Consider the following 19,606-nt stretch of genomic DNA (forward strand, 5'->3'; position numbering starts at 1 on the left):
GGATGGCATGAATTGAACATGCCCGGCTCGAGAAAATCGCCGAGGAAACACCAGCTTGCATTGACCCGCCATGTTGACAGCCTAACTCGCTGCTGACGACGCTCAGATTGTTTGTGTTTTTGGCAAGTTATCGGTCAATTTGCACCGTCAAAAGTGAGACGAAGCTAGGGGTGGTGCTTTATTGCAATGCAGGCCAATTATGGTGAGCGGCGAGCAAATTTCTGGACCGGCTTCTTCAAAGTTGTCTTCCCAATTTACCGTAGCTCCTCGCGTTGAACATGGCACTCATAATCAGAGAGACACTTCTTTTGTGCTTTTTGGCACGTTTCACCACCAGAAGTGCTCTTTAGAGTGGTAAAAACTTTGCTCATCGAGTGCACCCTATGGAATGCTACGGCGCAAGTCTGCCCGCTGTCTTTTCGCCACTTTTCGCCATCCAAGAGAATGCGGTTTTCAGGCATCGCAAAGCATCAGGAAAACTTTATTTTCGTGTGGGTTCTATTACGGGGGACACGAGCGATGCGACTGCAACTGAGATTAATGGCTCGGTTCAGGCGCACTGCACCATGAAATTTGACAGCTAGTGTTCGCTCCGCAGTAAACAGATGGGCGCACTTGGCACTCCCTTGGTACCTGTTACTAGGCAATCATCGGTCATGGGTTTGGTATTTTTGTGGCCTGTTCTGTGCTTGCACGAGACTAATTTGTTGGTGGTATTAATTTGACTCTGCATGCGCAAAAGGCTTGCCACCGCCGAGCAGCGGCGATGCCTCCGCTCGCCACTTCTCTCTAACCAGGTGAAGCCCTCCGAGCGCTTCGAGTAATGCGGCTTAAAATGCATGTGTTTGTGTCAGGACCGGAAGAAATTTCGAAAAAAGCAATATTTCGAGTAAAACGATTTCTTTGTAACGAGGGATTACTATATTAAAATTTGTTAAAAGCAAGCTCACATTTAAAAAGCCTACACTGTCCTCCTTCTCAATATATATGGTGTGCCACCACGCATAGTGCAAGCACCAATAAAGCAGACCATATGAATGTGCTGTGGGAAAATGCACTCTTTTTTCACTGCAACAGAAGATGGCTGCACATTGTGACATGTAGCCACTCTTTACAACGCAGCCTCCTGTTTGGATGAACATTGTAGAGCTCCATGTAAGTCATTTTCTGTCCGCACCAAGGCTGTATTCTCAGTCAATCACTATTCGTGATATTTCATTGTGATGTAACATTCCAAACTAATCACCACAGTGAATAGCCACACGTAGGCATGACGTTTTTTCCCTTGCTAATTTATGCTGACACACTTTGTAGCTCCTGCCACATATGAGAGGTGTGCCTGCCTACAAGTCTCTTTCTCATATACATTTCTACTGGTTCAATTAAAAAATTAGAGCTTCTCGGCATAGAATTGCTGAGATATACTGCTGGGGCACTTATTGGTTAGATCTATTGGTTAAAGCTATGAGAATCATGGGTGCTGTGAGGTTGCATTGCCTCCAAAATTGGTCTGTGTTACAAACCAGATTAAAACCGTTATGAAGACACACATTGTGCATTAGTAATAGAACTGGTCCACCGAGTTATCACTATTGATTACAATGTATTTGGGATCAGCTAATTTGCTTGGCCAGAGAGCCATCCACTCAAAGGGGGAGGGTGGGGGGAGGGTCAAAGAAAGTTTTGCTTTAATAAGTCTGCAGTGAAAGTGATGAAAGAAATGAACTCAGCTTACACCAATTGGTGCATACCTGATGCAAGCTTGCTAGTACCACCTTTGGCTGCAGCACTTCCAGCAGCTGCAAGTGCAACATCCTCCCGGCCTTTGCTGCGACGTCGGATGGGGCTCAGTGCAGGGCCTCCCGAGATGCCCAGTCCACCCCGAGAGGGTGATGCTTGTTCGTCCAGGGTGTGTGCAAACACATTAAGCAACCTGAGTGGACAGACAAAGTGCCTTCGTAAAGAAAAAAGGCATAACTGACTACAAATGAACTAACCATTATGAAATGTTGGAGAAATTCCTTTCACTTTTCTTATAATTCCATACACTATTCCTTACATTACACATTTGTTAAATCAGTGAGTGAAAGCTGATGCCTGTCCTCACCCATCAGCCACTGAACTTGGCATGTTGACAGCAATAATGCAAAACACAACCAAAGGTCGATGATGCTTAAATAAGCTTAAATTATATTTTTCAAACATTACACAGAATTAAAACATGTGATATGAGCAATGTCTGTTACATCTGTCATTCATTGTACATTTCCCTTTAACAAGAAGTCTCTACCAATAATGAAAGCTAAGAAAAACAGAGCTTAGCAGCAACATGGTAAGAAAAGGCTGATTATGACGACCACAAATTAAAATGGGTCTATGATAGAATTTGGGTTAATGAGTGGTTCCAGTGACTGAAGAAACTACTGATGAAATCAACAGCCATGGCTGCTTAGGAAACCACAGAGGAATTGAGTACTTTTACTTCTCGCTAATGTTTTGTGCATACTTCTGGTGCATAGTACTTGTGCATACAAAAAAGGGGGGAGGGAAATGTGGAAAGAAAGACAGCACATCACTGGTGGGTGCTAAACCCACAGCCTCTGCATCGTATGTGTTGTGCTCTACCAAGAGAACGACAGTGCAATGTTGTCTATTGCACTACATGTGTAACATGGCCCATTCTAAACCCCACAAAGGACAACATATCATTTTTGCTATGCTGAGTTTGATACTTCAAAATTCTGATTTAAGCACAGGAAGCTTAACGCAAAGCCACCAGCAGCTTTTTGATAGCTGGAGCAAGTTTTCCCTCCCAGTTGTGGATAGTTCATTTCATTGTTTTTGTAAGAATGTACATACTCTCTATGGCAAGAAATAAAGGTAGATAAGTTCTAATTTTCCTAGATGTAGAATAGTGTTTGGGCTTTGTGGGGTTAAAGGAGACACCCAATCGAAAAAATAATAATTAAATTACGGGGTTTCATGAGCTAAAACCACGATTTGATTATGAGGCACGCCGTAGTGGGGGACTCCGGAATAATTTGGACCACTTCGGGTTCTTTACCGTGCACCCAAATCTAAGTACACGAGTGTTTTTGCATTTCGCCTCCATCAAAATGCATCCACTGTGGCCGGGATTCAGTTTTGCGACCTCGTGCTTAGTAGCCTGGCACCATAGCCACTAAGCAACCACGGCGGGTAACGCTCAGTTAGTGCCTCATCACTAATTACACCCTATATATGACAAGAATAAATAATTTTCCCATAAACAAATAAAACATTACATCATCAGAAGGCTTTCAAACTCTTTTGTTTGTGGAGATGTCCAACACATCATATGAGGTGTTTCTTTTTTCTGATAAAGGTAAAGAAATATAGGAATTACAGTATTTACTCGAATCTAACGTGCACTTCTTTTCCGATAAATACGACCCTAAACCTGCGTTACCATATCGCCATCGGCACTTCAAAATGGCCACCTCGTATGCACTTTGAGCCTAGCTGCCGTAGCTTCCTCCATGCGCTCTAGTATGTGTGCTCAGGGCCTCCTTCGGCTTAGATTAGCGCACCGTCCGTCTTCCCAGTCTTCTTGTTTTCTGAGTTTGCTCTATCAGCATGGAAGTGCCAACTGCAAAGACATGCCGAGTTCATCACGATGCCGCAATTAAAAGGAAAGCAATCACGTTGCGGAGACGGCCGGAAATCGGACCGCATCACAGGTGTTCGGAGTTCCCGAAACATACATGCGGGACTGGCACAAACAGGAGAAGTGTTCTATGCTGGCGGCTGCTACGTACGGCATGGCTACATGGTCCCTATCTTGAAAGCAACCTGCGATGGAGACACAGTCTATGCATCTAGGTGCACTGCGCTGTGTTCTCGTCGCTTTGTTTGCGTTGAACCGACTTCCTCACTCCAGCGTTTTCACTTCAGAGTTTCCATGGTCATTGAGTGAGACATGTTCATGTTTGCTTGTGCTCGCGTGACACCATGCTTGTTAATTTAGTTAGTTAGCGAATGTTTAAAAGTTATATAGGCCAATAAAACTACTATCCTTACTTTTCGTATAGCTGTCTACTAATTTGCCATCATAATTGATGCTTTGCTTTCGGGCGAAACTGCGACTTTTTTTATTTATTGCAACTTCAGTGCATTGGGAGTAGATCTTTGTTTTTTTCCAAATGAGAAAGTTGTATTTCTGTATGAAAGAATGAGGTGCCAGTACTGTAAAAGACTTATTTTTTTTTAGGTCATGGCAAATGGGTACGCGTTACAATCGAGGGTGTGTTAGAATCGAGTAAGTACAGCATACAAGCATTATTAGGCTTAAAGGTGGACCATACTGCAGATGTACATGTTTGTGCAACCTAAGCTTGAAAGTGTCAGCCAATGCAGCTCACAGCATCTGACTGGTGGTGAATTTAGAGCATCTGTTGACATCACTGGGGAATTCTGAAGAACTGTCTCCACAAATCTTAGTTCATGTTGTTTGTCATACTCTGAATTACTATGCTATCTCGAAAAACTTACAAATTCATAAATTCCCCAAATTCATAAATTCACCCAAATGCATAAAATTTGCGGGGATGCTCAACTCTGTCGTATCCCCTGACATTTTTCTTCCCTGCATCACATAAACGTGATGGTGAGAGTCACTGGCTGTGGTTATGCAGCTGCAATGAGAGATGGCGTGAGTGTTTCAATGCTAACGCCTCTTCACAGTTGCATAACTCAGGTGTGAGAGAAAAGTGCCTCCTGCTTTTCTGCTGCGGGACATTGGCACACACGACTGACCACAGGTTTGTTGGTGCTCTTCGCGGGTCTGACTTGTGGAAAGCTTCCCGTGCACGAGCAGTGACCTCTGTCACACACACTGGTAGTGTACTGACCTGAGCAGCTGATGCCGCGAACGAGCATAGCCCTCCCCCACAGAACACCTATCCTCCCCACCTCATGGCACCCTGGCCACCCCCTCAGAAGCGCAGGTGAGATCGCCCACATGGCTGAAGTTGCCGTGACCTCCGGCAACTCAGCGCATGTGCAGGCTGTCTCCACTGTACTCCACTTTCCCCCTTGCACGCTCTTCTTTCATTTGCCACTGCGCTACGCATTTGCTCGATTACAAGGTATAACGCTGAGGCATGCCGACACTCAACGCAGGAATGGGCGCTTAAGAGCTGCACTCTAAAATTCAAGAGAGTTGGATGGTATGCAAATGTGATCACTCAGACGCACTTTCATTCATCGGACATCGCCCGCAAATGACCTAAGCCTCGGAGCCTGGCATGAGCGATCATTATTCTCTCGATATCCCAGCATGGTGAGTCGACAAGAAGAAATTCAACAAAATGAATTTCCCCCTTTTTCTCATCCAAATTCGCTTTTTTCTATTACCCAATAATTCGTAAAACGTTGCAGCACCTTCCGGGTAAGAAAAATCCACCGGTGACTTTACTTCTTTGCATAAAAGGTTGAATTTCAATACGTAATTTTGATATAACGAAGTAAATTGCTCATTTTAGTGACTTCATTTTATCAAGGTTTAACTGCATTTGTTTCTTGTGTTACGTCTTCATTATGCTTTCATACCCAATTTATGCTTTGTGGCACAGATATGTAAATCTTTATGCAATGGCACAAGTACCTCATGGTATGCTGAAAGAGTTTATCCAAGAGAGGCACAAGGTGGCGGTCACGCATTGACGCCCATGGCTCCTCGCCTTCTTGACTTGCCATGGCTTCAATGTCCTGAGGTCTGATGCACTTAAAGCAGGCCCCTGTGTTACAACCAGACAGCAAATAGTAGCAAATATGTAGCAAAAGCCTAATTACCATGAAAATGCCTTTGTTCCGCAAATACTACAAGTCACTGCAAAATCAGGATGCTAGTAATCGCATTACTGAATACAAGGAACTGTTATATAACACCAAAGAAAATTCCGCCTTGAAAGTCTGGCTGATAGGCACTCCGTTTACACGCCACTATTTTATCATAAATTGTATTGCACAATGATTTAAAAGAAAAACTGACAACACACTGCCATTAGCACATTTATCAACTTGAAGATGAATTGCTTGCAAATTTTCCTTACACATATAATACTTCATTACTATATGTTAACATCGTTACTACAGTAAAATCTCATCAACTTGGATTTCAGGGGACCAGGAAACATGTCCAAGCCATTTAAACGTTTAATAGTAGGATGGACAAAAAAAAATGAAAAACAGAAATGCATTATCCTTATTTCTATTTTGCACAAAATCTGTGTGGTAACCGCAAGTTCTGTCAAACTGTACAAATGATAAATGCCTGCAGCAGCAAGGGCCTCGTGACATTTTTCGCAGTGTGGCAGCAACAGTGATGTAAAATGTGTATCTTCATTTGAATAGATATGCTTTTCACTACAATGCAAATCTTCTGAATATTGTCAACTACAAAGTATAGTCAGCGAGTTTCATACCAGTACATGGACTGTAGCAGAAGCATAGATCATTCTATTTTCGAAAGGCTTCAACAATGTTTGTCACACATTTCACACTGTACATTGCATAAAAATGAGGCCACTACTTGCTGTAATCACTGTTGCTGCAATTACTAGTGCAACAGTGGACACAGTTTTTTTTCAAATAATCATTTACCAAACTCTAGGGTCGACTTATTTTTGAGGATTTTAAAAAACGCACCAGTTTGTAATTGAAAATGATAAATATGGTGCATAGCTAGTACCATCTAATGAAGTAGGTATTGCAGCCGCTATTAGCCGCGCCAGTAACCAACTGAAATGCACGAGCGATGTCATCATTTTGACCTGGCGTGGCGTGCGGCGTGGCCCATAGCATGACTGGCGTGGCATTACCATAACGGCACCAAACAGGCGATGCCACTATAATGTTGCTTTCAAACGAAAAGTTGTGCTAGCCACAGAGGCATCGTCAAACGTTCAAGCCAGGTGGGACTTCAGCACCGATGAGAAAAACATTCGTCATTGGGGGAGGCAACGGGGATCGCTTTTTGCGTGTGCCGCAACGAGGAGATGACAGCGATAAGGAAAATAAGTGTGCGATAACAGAGAGAAGCTGTTCACCGAGGTCAACCGCGTTTCGATGCGTGTGAGCCGTGCTGCACTGTCTGCACATGCATGGGTGTGCGTCTGCAAGCGTTTGTGTGGTCTGGGCTATAGCGACGAGGCTAGCAGCGATGATAACGTAGAGCAAACTTGGCATATTTGTATTAAATAAATGCTGTTTTCATTTTGTTAACGCTGTCCTCACTTTTTTGTTCGGCCTACATTCGAGGCAAGTTCTTTTATTTTTTTTTTCAGCTTCAGACATTCGGGGGTCGGCTTAGAATCGGGACCGGCCTAGATTCGAGTAAATACGGTATGTACTTCATGAACAAATCTATGGAGAAAGTCACAAAGATGACATATGTGAATGAGCAAAAAGCTTGTGAAAATGTCTTTCAGGTCACCTCTCCTTTGGAGGGGCAGTGACAGGAAGTCTAGCCCCTTTCTGTATTCCAGAGGGAATAGCCGAATTTTTTGTTTGCCTACCAGATGCAGGCTTTTTGTTTGATCCGTGTCCGGTGGACACACTTCCGTCATATCATCATCCTTTGGGCATTCATCGTTGATGGTGCTTGGTGAAGGTTCTATTTTCTCGGAAAGAAAGTGGTCCTCCGGCACCGACGTTGAGACCTTCGTGGCCTCTACCGCGTGCTGGCTGCCGCCAGCCCTAGCAGAAGCCTCTGGGCATCTTGGGAGAGAGATGCGATGTGCATCTGTTTTTTTCTCTGGGTGAGGGCCGAAGTGCTGACACCTTGTCCAGCAGCTCCACCTGGGTTCCAACTGACACCATTGGCGGCGCACACCCTCTATGCGCAGCCTGTGCGTAAGTGCTTCTATCGGCAAACGCAACTCCCTTTTTGGCTTCAATGTACGGTATGTTCTCCCACACCTCCAATTCAATCACTTTTTTCCACTCAGTACAAGCTCTGGAAAAGGCTGCATGCTGACCCCCACAGTTTGCAACACACAACTCGTTCGTGCACGTTTCATCGTCATGGTCTGTTTGACCGCATTTAGCACAAGTTGCACTTTGGCGACATGATTGGGATCCGTGCCCATATTTATGACACTGAAAGCACCGTCGGGGATTTGGCAAATATGGTACAAGTAAACGGCCTTAACAGCACTTGGAAGCGTTATAATGTTGACAGCCAGCACAACATGTTTGGTCGAAATTTCATTGTCATTTTTTCTAAATTATATTCTTCTTGCAGCTAGAACACTCTGATCACTCAAGGCTTCTTCGATTTCCTAGTCTGTGCATTTTAGGAGCTCTGTATCTGAGATTACACCCTTAGCGTAGTTCAACGTAATCGTTCTGCGGAAACGCGCAAGGTGGAGAGAAGTAATTATTAAAGGGAAAATCAGACATCTATCCGTTCGTAGCAAATGCTACAAAGGAAACCCATGGGTTCCTCGAAAGAAAAGCCTCGCAGTTGAAGAAAATTTGTCCCAGACCAGGACAGGACAAATTAGTTCAGTGTACGATGTGGCAAGACAGACACAATGTTGTCGTTGAACTTCTCAAGTTTCTTAATCTGTCTGCTACACTCAGCCGTCATAACTTCGGGCGAGAGGTCTCTAGAATTTTTTTCTTTGCTTTGCAAGTCTGACCAATACACTCGTTAAGTGCTTTAGCGATGAGGAAGGGGGACATGTTTTGAATATTTTGTTAATTTCCGACGTGATGACAAAAAACTTTGTAAAGCTATCACTAGGTATAGTAAAGTTTATTACCTCGATCCGGTGCCTTTTTGGCCATCGATCAGGTTTTGCTGAAGAGGGTGTTTCATCCACAAAAATACATATACGTTCGGCAACTAAGCTGGCCGCCCACCATGGAGCCCAATGCGGGAGGGTTTTAAAAACCACTAGCCATAGGTAACTGCTATAACTATATGACCAAGGAAGGCCATGCCCACATGATTTACCCTAGCCACCCGGAAGCTGGGATATGAAATAAAGTAAATAGAGGACTGGAAAGACAGAATAGTGAAAGGGAAATATAAAGATTTAAGAGGAGGACAGAAAAAGGTGACTGCCGTTTTCCTCCAGATGGCTCAGTCTGGAGGTGCTGTCTATGTGAAGCAGAGGCCTCCGCCGGGGCGCCTTAAAGGTCTGAACACCTGGCATCGAACAACTCCCAGGATCCCCTCTTTCCCCAGACATGGCTAAGCTGCGCACGGCTACACGCGGGAGGGTCCAACCCTCATGTGCTCGGGTATGTGGTGACACAACACACCAAACCCCTGCTGACGCAGATGCCCCTGTGGGGAGGAATTTGCTTGATTTTGCTAACATTGATGCAACTTATACCAGATTCAACTGTTATTGCCTTCGATCAAAATAGCTTTTTCTTCATGATGAAACAATGCATATCCTCAAGCCAACATTCCTTCTTTATGTGGAAACTGAGTGATACATATCCTTACTTCCTTATTTTTGCAGTCTGCCTGTCAGTCCAAAACTTGAACATGCACACAATTAAGCGTACATGTCACCCCTTACTTAGCACCTTTGAGTCTTTAAGCACAAAATAATTTACGGCGACAACACGTTAGGAATGTGATATCAAATAAATGCAGACGGCCTTTTGCAGGCACCCACCTGCCAGCAGGTGACCTGCAGTGGTGAGTACGTGCTGGTGTACATGGATGTCCAACGTCAATGGTGAAGCCACCAGCAGTGCCACAAGATGCACGAGCAGGCCTCCACTTTCCGATGTCCCTTCTTGAGGGCTCTCTGGTGTCACGCTACTGCATGTGAAGGAAGCACACACAATGCTGTCAAGAGCAGCACTACTTCAACAATGGATGTTTTTTTCCATCTATATGCAGCTTGCACAGCAGCTCGACACTAGCTAAGCAACCCAGCACATCAAAACAGCTATGCAAAAGCCAACGTCATCAATGTGCTCTGGTGGCATTTTAATTGTTTCTCATCTAAAAAATCAATTTTGTTTCTCTGCTTTTGAGTAGTCTCTGCACTTCAGTAAGGTGCTGTGCATAATCTACTAATCTACCACAGCCATGCATTAATGCATATCATCTCATTAGAACCACAAGGTTAGCTAGGAAACATATATGAAAAAATATATGATTACCATAGAGGTCAAAAAATACACTGTGCATATATTTGCACATGGTAGCGCCTGCAGTTTGATAACGCGTTGCAATCTGCTGCAATGGCTAAAAGTCGCAAACTAATTTACGTACACATATGCCAGGTGTCTCAGATAACACTGAGCAAGTTAAAAAAAAAAGAAAGCGCACCTTCTGTGCAGCTGAAACCAACTGTATGTTGCTAGCAATCTCTTGAAGAATCCCTCAGTAATTCTTCCATTTTTATTAATTAGTTAGTACTTATTAACAAATTGTTGCTTTTTCTTCTTTCCCTCAATCAGGGAATGCAGCACACTTAACCAATTTTATGTAGAGCAGCCAACACTGGCTTTAAAAGCATGTAGAGAAACTTGAAATATATAAAGCGTGTGCTCCTACCAAAGCGAAAAACATCTTTTTATGTGCCGTTACATTTTGAGCATTTTTATTTGTTTTACTGCGGCCACTAATACAGACCTCAAGGAGCAGCTGGAAAAGGGCTTTGTCTTTAGTTTCCGCATAACATAATTATTTTCTTATATATTTGAATTACAATTCAATGCTATCATGTCTGCAGCTTGTGTGTGTGTCATACTTTACGAATTTTCTGAAGCAATGTACTTTTAAAATTCAGTTAGTTCAATAAGGTACTTGTGCTTGGCAGACAGCTTAGAAGAATAAGGATGTATGCTGCACTTCTGCACAAGTACGTGTGTACGTGATGTACGTGTGCACGCGATGTATCTGTCCTTGATGCGTGGGCCCTCTGCCTGTTGCATGTCACACAGCGTGTGCTACATCAGCAGTTTGTGGTTGTGTAACGTCGCTTGTGGTAGTGGTGGTGTTTGTCTAACGTCGTCTAACGTCAGTTGGGGTGGTGGCACTTGTCCAGCGTCGGTTGTGCTTGTCTAACATTGGCAACAGCTTTGCTGTACACTCACTTTCACACAATGAGATGGAGGCAGATTAAAAAAAATTTTTTTTGCCATATCTTCCTTTATATATTGAGTGCATTTCTTGCATCTGTATACTGTCTGTATTGTATAGCCACTCCTGTAATAATCCTGCCCGTGGATTTGACAGTATACTGAAATTAATAAATAAATAAAGTTAATTAAGAAGGTTAATTATTCAATCTATGGCTGCAATGTCATTCCAAGGTTTATAGAGCATATTATACTTTCAGTAGTTTGCGAAATATTACTGATTGCCTAGCACTTTTCTCCATGCTTTAAAGAGGCTCTGAACCACCCTTTGGGCTTGGCGGGAAAACACATTCTGCCAATAACATACACAGGTGTGAACATCTCAGCTAAATTTTGCAGTCATGAATGGCAAATGAAATTAACAAGCGGAGCACGAAGTTAAAATTTTTTGTCAAACACCCTTTTTTTCAGACATAGGCCTCTTCCTAACCTTTTTTGAAGCTGAAAGCGACTGTAATGCGTCGTCATATGCAACATACCCATAGACAGCTCCTATTGGCTGATAGCCACCACAGCAGGCTCATGCTACTCGTGGATCTGGTGAAGGTATCTGCTGGGGACGTGCTATTTCTATGGAGAGGCGGTGTCTGGCCGACACCTTTCATATAGACTAAAAAACGTTGATGCTACGGCTCTCCCGTAGCCACTTCGCTGCCATTCTCACAAACTGGCACTCGCCAAATTTCTGTGAAAGGTACCAAATGCAACCTGTTTCAGTGGTTCAGTGGCAACGACCCCACGCAATGTTAAAGGGAACCCCACGACGCCACATAGCAAATTTTGGTTATTCACTGGAAGTTTTTACGTGCCCTCTAAGGAGTGTTCTACTAGAAGAATTTTTCGAATTAGTTCATTATAGCAGAGATAGAAATACTTGAAGTGCCGCGAACCCATGATTTAAGGAGGCGAGCATTACCGTCAACATAGACACTCTCTCCACTTGCCCCATCTAGCCTCCGCAAGCGAAATTCCTTTCCTGTGTTCTCCCATACCGGAGCCAGAGGATCCCGTGATGAATATGTCATGGGCCCCACCATTTCTTTCCCTCTCTCTCTCTCTCTCTCTCGCATTTTAACAGCGGAGCTGTTTAGGGGCTCGCAATGTCCGCTGAGCATGGTTGTTGTCAGCGCGCGTCTGCCACACCAGGCGAAGGTTCCCTGCTGAGCGCGAGCATCCGCGTGGTGAAGGTTCCTCGCTGGGAACACAAATGGCACCACCGCCACAGCGAGCCACAGTGCACCAGGTGGTGGGAGAGGAGGAGGGGATAGGAAACAGGTATGTATATAAGAGAGAGCGTACCCCTCAGACAGCCTCTCATGCCATGGATGCTGTACAGTTAGGAGGTCCTATTGTGCTCGCCAGTGAACTCCAGCCCGTACCCACTCTGGAAACACCGGACACCGAACAGCTAAAACGTCAGTGCACGCTCGTCCGGGAACGCCAGCGCCGTCGAAGAGCGAATAATCCCTCGCTTTGCGCTAAGGGGACAGCAGTGAAACGCCAGTGGAGACAAGCGAACCCCAAGAATAAGAAGAAAGAAGCGGAGGCTCAATGCCAGCGTGGAGCTGTGGTTCTCCTCTGTTTCCCTAAGAAACATGAACAGCAGATCCTAGCTCAACGCAACGATAGAGATGATAAATTACAATATCGGAGTAATAAGCATTAGCAATAAATTCAGAGGACAATCACACAAAAACAGAATAGATAATCCAAACAAAAATATAGATGTTCATAGGAAAAGAACAGAAAGGAACAGATAATCACAAGAGAAGAACAGAAAAAAAAAACAATCACAAGAAAAGAACAAATACACAAAAGAAAATCTCAAGGGAAACACAGGAGAACTGCAGCTCCACTGTTTCCTCAGATTTCACAAGTGTGGAACTGGCTTTAATTTTTTTGCTGAGTGGCACACTTCCAGCAATGGTCTTGTGCGCGAGCTGTTGCATTTGTCTTGTTTGGTGCAGTGGACGATTTTGCATGCTCAGCACGAGAACACCTGATTAGCGGTATAAGTCAGTGGCACAATGACAAGTACTGATGCTGACGCGAGAGGATGAAAGAGCATGATTGCAGCGCTGGAACACAGTAGAAAATGACATAGTTTCGTTCTCTGTGCATGTGTCTGAACGATGCGGGAACAAGCAGATGGAAGTACATATCTCTTGCATGGTATGAAGTAAAATAAAAACACGCAGACATTTGGTTGTATGTTTTATGATTTCTCTAAACTTTAATTCGTCTATTTAAGCAACAGTTTACAAAGACAACTGATGTTGCCTTGAATAATTCTTGAAGTCACATGTCACTGTAAGTGACGTCACAGCACTGCCATCTACGTAGGCGCACTTGTGGAATTGACATCAACTTTCTGGCTGGGAGTGCGGCGCCTGTGAGGAGGAGGGCAAACAGCATTTTGTTTGAAAGCTGACCTCTTTCCGCGGTGCGTAGGGATGTACTACTTTGCAGACACGATTGTTAGCGTGCATTGTATGCACTGTGCTTGTCAGCTAAAAATGGCCAGACCTGTTGAGGGGCCCTTTAAAGGAAGTTATCTTCACTCACTAGAACCTAGAAGTTGGGTTTCTGCTGGCAGCTCCGGTACGAAATGCACAACCTGGGGACCGATGCAGGATCCATCGGCGAGTTGTTATGCGGGCTACTGATGTATGCACACAATTGAAAATGGGCTGCCCTGCACAGAGGAAATTACAAACTGTGGATTGGAGGACCAAAACATGTGGGCTGGGTATCACCTTACTCTTTTGGAAAGAAGGAGGGGGAATGGAAAAGGTAAATATCACGCTCGTAGTATCTACTTTCCAACTAGGTCTTTTTAAAAAATCATTTTGGTAATTTTATTTCAGACATACTGCCAATCCCAATGGGGATTTTAGCAAGAAGGGCAAAAATGTAAGATGGTTTAACTTGTTACAAATGAAAGTTTGGAGTAATTACAAAAAGGTTTTGTTGTGCATACAATTTAACAAGTACATATCATATTACTTGTGTAACGAATGAAGCATTAATACAGGAGTTAAAAAGTGCATGCTATGATAAAAAAAAATTATTAAAAGTTAATTAAAATATGCACGTAGTGAATGAATAGGTCATACAGGATTTAATCAACATCTTTATATAAAGCAAATGGTAAGGTTGGAACTTTACAAGTAGTTTATACTTGGAAAACGTAGGTAATTTTCAAGTAGCGACAGAAAATTATCTTGATTATTGGAAATAGTTATATATGTAGGCATTCCCTTATCACTTGTGGAATAAAGGAAAACTTAAAGCAGTTAGTTTTGAATCTCTATTGCTGAAGAAATCGGGGGGTTTATGACGTGAGGGCATTATGACATGAGGGGAGTTAGATAGGTATTTGGTGCTATCGATACGAAGCGCATTGCGAAAAAGTTGAAACATCATTTTCTGGCATATGAGTTTGGCATGGTTACGGAGGGTTAGTATTCCAGTTTTATCCATTAGTTCGGAGGGGGAGTCAGATATGCAGTATCTTTTGAGGCTTGAAAAAAAAGAGGTGGTTCAGGGCCCCTTAACCCTCACCAGGTCTGGCCATTTTGAGCTGACAAGCGCAGAGCATACAATGGGCCCCAATGATCGTTTTTGCAAAGAATTACATCGCCACGCGCCGCGGAAAGGCCTGAAATTTAGGTCCGAACGCCGTTTCTCTCTTCGCTCGCGGAGAATCCGCCCGGATAGGGACGGTGACGTGGTCCGGCTCCTGCGCCTATGTAATCATGTCTGCAGTGTGACGTCGCTCGTGGCGACACGTGACTTCGAGAATTATTCAAGACAACATCTGTTATCTGTGCGATTTGTAGCTTGAATTGATGAATTGAAGTTTAGAGAAATAAAAAAACACAAACGGAATGTCTGCATGCTTTGTGTTTTACTTCGCAGAGCATACACATTGTTTCACCGAAGCAAGAGAGATGTACTTCTGCTTCGTCTGCTTGTTCCCACAGTCGTGCGGTCACGTGCGCAGGTACTGAAACTATGCCATTTTCTACCGTGTTCCAGCGCGTGATCACGCTCTGTGATCCACTTGTTCTGCCTCAGTATTCGTGTAGCACTGAATTATACCGCTAGTTGTGCTTCCTTGCGCATAGCTCGCAAAATCGTGCACTGCGCAAACGAGACAACAGCTCGCACGCGGCACGGTCAGAGGAAATGCATAGCGCAGGAGAAAAAAAGAAAAAAAAGAATCGCGTGACGCATGCGCTAAGCGATCCTCGAGGTCTGGTATGGGAGAACGCTGGGAAGGAATTTCGCTTGCGAAGGCTAGACGGGGCAAGTGGAGAGAGCGTCTTGCTTGGCAGTGGAGTCCGCCTGCTAAAATCATGGGTACGTGGCACTGAAATATTTCTATCTCGGCTATTAATGAGCCGATCTGAAAAATTTTTGCAGCAGAACGCTCCCTAGAGGACATGTAACAACTTCCAGCATATAGCTGCACCAGGCCCCACAGCATTCCAGCTGTGGGGCCTGGTGAGGGGCCCTTTAAACAACATACAGTTAGTTTGATCTGCACAGAGGGCATAAGGCATTTAATATTTTTTTTTATGTTGCTACATAAATATCCACACAAATAGAAAGGAGGTCAGGCACCACTATAGAGTTTCATACAATAATTACTAGAGGGAACTTTGGCACTAATGTCTACGGGAGCTGCAACGGGGGAGGTTGTACCAGCATGGGGATTATGGAAAGTACATGGATTTGCCTGAACTTCGTCCTGGCTTCAAATGGCTTTGTGACTTTGTAATCTCATCATCTTCAACAATGTACTGTGCAAAAAATAATGAAACATTATTAAAATTGTCCGACGGCAAGATTCGAAGAGAGCGTCTCTAGTACAGAAGCCTGATATCCAAACCATTAAGCCACGGACGCATGTATCGACAAGTGATGTGAAATGCCCTTATAAATTTATCGCGGGCAGGACCTTAATAAAGTTTTTCATCCATCCATCCATCCATGCCAGTGCCTTGAGATGCTTGGCACATTTAGATTTGGCCACCTCGACAAGCTCAATTGTTTCAATTAGTAGTGATTGCGTGTTTGCGTCGTATTCTGCACTCTGAAGAGCGTAGATCGCTCCAAAATTTACGACAATAAGATTTATACAGCGTCGTATACAAAGCCAGAAGAATGTCTGAATCCACAAACACAAAGATCAGACAAATCCATGTACTTCCCATCATTCCCATGGTAGGACGACGACTGCAGTGCCACAGTTCCCTCTAGTATACTGTAGGAAACTCTATGGGCATCACTACAGCTAATTATAAGGTAGAACAGAGGTTGTGGCTTGGATCTTTCCAGAGAGAAAGACTGAAAGTAGAGAATAATGTAGTTTGAAAAATGCTGCTGACCTAGAACTGACACTAGCTTGTGACCGAAGTGTCAGAGGTGAAGAGACAGGAATGGCTGAACCCAGAATGCTGCTCCAGGCAAAGGTGTACACAGTGACAGGATACTCTAGCACCAAGTTGGCTAGGGCTTGGCAGCAGCCATGCTGTAAAATGTGAATCATGAAGGTGGCAGGATAAATAAAGCATTGCATCTTAAAAAGAGAGATCAATCCAAGTACGAAACTTCATAATGATGCATAGTAGAATTTTCTGCATGAATTACATGCATTAATGCACAGATTTAATTTCACATGCCCACTACATTAAAGAAAAACTACCAGCACGATGTCAAATGTATAACTATGTGAAGGGAATTTTCTATAGACAATATGTAATTTTTAAGGAAAGTTTAACATGGTAAAAAATTTACTTTATTACAGATGGGTTGTAAGCAAAGGCAGACATTATAGTATGCTTAAAAGAAGTATATTAGCATTACCTTTTTAATTAGTGGTCTCAGGGCTATTGTTTATGTTGCAGATTTGAACACTGTCGCCTTTTATGGTTAGTTCTTCTAGTATTAATTTTGAAGAGAACGCACAATGCAAAATATTCATTGTCAAAGCCATGCAGCTTTATCTAGTGGATACCAAAGCAGTGTGCTTGAGGAGTGCACACAGAACCTACATTTATGTGGAACAGGAACACCCCGTGACAAAAATCACGCCATGACTCTGACTGTCAGCACCTCACAGCTGATTCTGGCTGGCATTCTGTTTCTCAAGTTAAACAACAAATCACCTGGCCAGCACAGGTGAGCTGTGCTGTAAAAGCAGTGGAGCAGTGACCACAAATGGCAGAGATATGCTAACATTTGAAAAGCCATTTCTGTCAAAGCATGGTGTTCTTCCAACATAAAGAAGAGTTTTATTATTAAAAAGGAAATAAGCTTGCAGGAGTACTGACGTGAATTTTAATTACTTTTCATTTTTATGCTTTAAATGAGGGTCCTGAACCTTGAAACCCTAGAAAAAATGTTGGCAAGCCTCACAGTGCCCTACGTAATTCACTATAACAGCTTTTCTACGACAAGTTCTAGTTTTGTTTCCCAGGATGTGTGTACGTGTCATGACACAGAAGGTGGTCACGTGGCAACAGCACATCACAATGTTTTATTATTCGCTCCGGCTAGCTTGGTCTGCAATGCTTCTACTTGTTTCATGGCCCAGTGTAGCAGCACAACAGATGACTGATGTTGAATTCCAATGGTAGATCCAGATCAAGTTTTTCTGCTCTGTATGGAGCTATAATGTTCCAATGGCACAATGAGAGTATAAGTTGTGTGTTCCAATGGCAGACTGGGACCAGCCGCGGATTCTGGATTGCTCTGCGGAGCAAAAATATTTGCTCCGCCGAAATCAGCAGATTTGACCAGAAGTCTGCGTGACATATTTCCTTCACCAACCTCTGCTTACTGTCATGGTTGCCTGTTTCCAGTTGCGGGCAGCTATGGACGACATGGAAAACATGGACGCTACGTTGTGCCATGCGTTTTTGTTCTTGCTCCTGGACAGTGAGAGCTCCGGCGAAGACACTATAAGTTCCAACTCCAGGGATGATTCTTCTGACACGGAAGAAAAACTAACACGCGGAACGCTGGGATGATCCAGATGGTGGTGGTGATGGCGATGAGGCCTACCCGATTCACCTCTAGTCTAGCGCCCTCTCACTTAATTTCCCTGCATGAAATGCCCACGCGGGAGCACCCGCATTACATTCACAGATTTGGCGAGAGCGATCCCAGTCTGAGCTACACGCCCCGTTTGTGATCCGGCAGAGCGCTTGTGATCTGCCATTGTAATTCAACATGAGTGACAGATCCAAAAGTCTTATGAGCACCGAATATAATTTGGTCATACTGCTAGGCACAGTGTCATCACTTCAGTTCCCACACTGTGATCACACATAATCACACAGCCTGCAGAAATGTTCTTGGACTTTTATTTGATGTTAGAACTCACCAACAAGTATTTGCTGGATGAAGTAACAAGTCTTTTCCACAAGAGGCTAATAATACGTGACAGGGCGGCTTCAGTGTAGACAGACAAGCCTCGGGGAGCCTTGCATGAGAAAGGAGGCACAAGGCCATGGACCTGAAAGAACACAAAGTTGAAGCAATTTTGCAACAACTATGAAGTCTGACAAAAAAAGAAGTCTTGCAAACAGTGTGAATTCTAATCATGACCTTGGCCTGATTCACCACTACACCTATAGTTAAATATGACACTTTAGAAATGCAAAAGAATATTGAACGAACAAATTTCACATGAACTAGAGAGAACAAGGATCTCATTTTTATAATTTTTGTGAATTTCTTGCACCCCCCAAGTAATTTATCCCCCAAACAATCCTCACTATACATTGTACTATTGCTTTATGATGGCATACATGCTACCATTGAGGTAAATATGCTCCCCGTTGCTTGGTAAAACTATACATGATGAACTTTTGGAAAGTACCTGAGGTGGCCCAGGGATCCATGAATCATGCAGTAGCCATCCCAGTAGCAAGCTACTTTCAACCTGAGCTTCAGCTGACACAGCGCTTTCTCCAGGATGGTCCTCTGGATAGTACAGCTGCGGAACACACCTGCACGCAGATACCAATGTAGATTCCATTTTTAAAAAGAAGCTTTCTTTGCCTCTTCCTTCGACTTTTCCACTGCTGCTGCTGCTGCCTTGCACCACCGCATCGGGAGATGGTTTAGAGCATGCACATATACAAGGAAGGCGCATAGGAAAGAGGAAAGGTGGTGCACGCACCTCATTTGGAGCTTTCTGGGCATTGCCACAATACCCTCTTGATGGCTATAATTATCAGTGGCCCCCCCGCAAGAGCAATGCAGAAAGTGCAGCGCTTACCTTTCTACTAACGTGAAACCGTTCAGAGGGGAAGTATATAGAATGGTACAGAGCAGCTAGGGAAAGGAGGTAGAGAATGGGCAGAACTGACATAGCCACAAAATAAGTGAAACAAGTGATCCCTTGGCACTCTTTGCTCGCAACTCACATAAA

General features: G+C 43.7%; 1 protein-coding gene across 1 annotated transcript in view; it reads right to left on the reverse strand.

Annotated features, from left to right (window-relative positions):
* htt (huntingtin) overlaps nt 1-19,606 on the reverse strand; it is a 160,291-nt gene that overhangs the window by 93,427 nt on the left and 47,258 nt on the right. The window contains exons 16-21 of the mRNA XM_065430124.1: nt 19,052-19,181; nt 18,554-18,685; nt 16,554-16,696; nt 9,678-9,826; nt 5,645-5,777; nt 1,752-1,933 (exon numbers count right to left, since the gene is read on the reverse strand). Coding sequence (XP_065286196.1) covers nt 1,752-1,933; nt 5,645-5,777; nt 9,678-9,826; nt 16,554-16,696; nt 18,554-18,685; nt 19,052-19,181 — 869 coding nt within the window. The remainder of the gene's footprint in view (nt 1-1,751; nt 1,934-5,644; nt 5,778-9,677; nt 9,827-16,553; nt 16,697-18,553; nt 18,686-19,051; nt 19,182-19,606) is intronic.

Source organism: Dermacentor albipictus, chromosome 1 (genome assembly GCF_038994185.2).
Source record: "Dermacentor albipictus isolate Rhodes 1998 colony chromosome 1, USDA_Dalb.pri_finalv2, whole genome shotgun sequence".
Lineage (NCBI taxonomy): Eukaryota > Metazoa > Arthropoda > Arachnida > Ixodida > Ixodidae > Dermacentor > Dermacentor albipictus.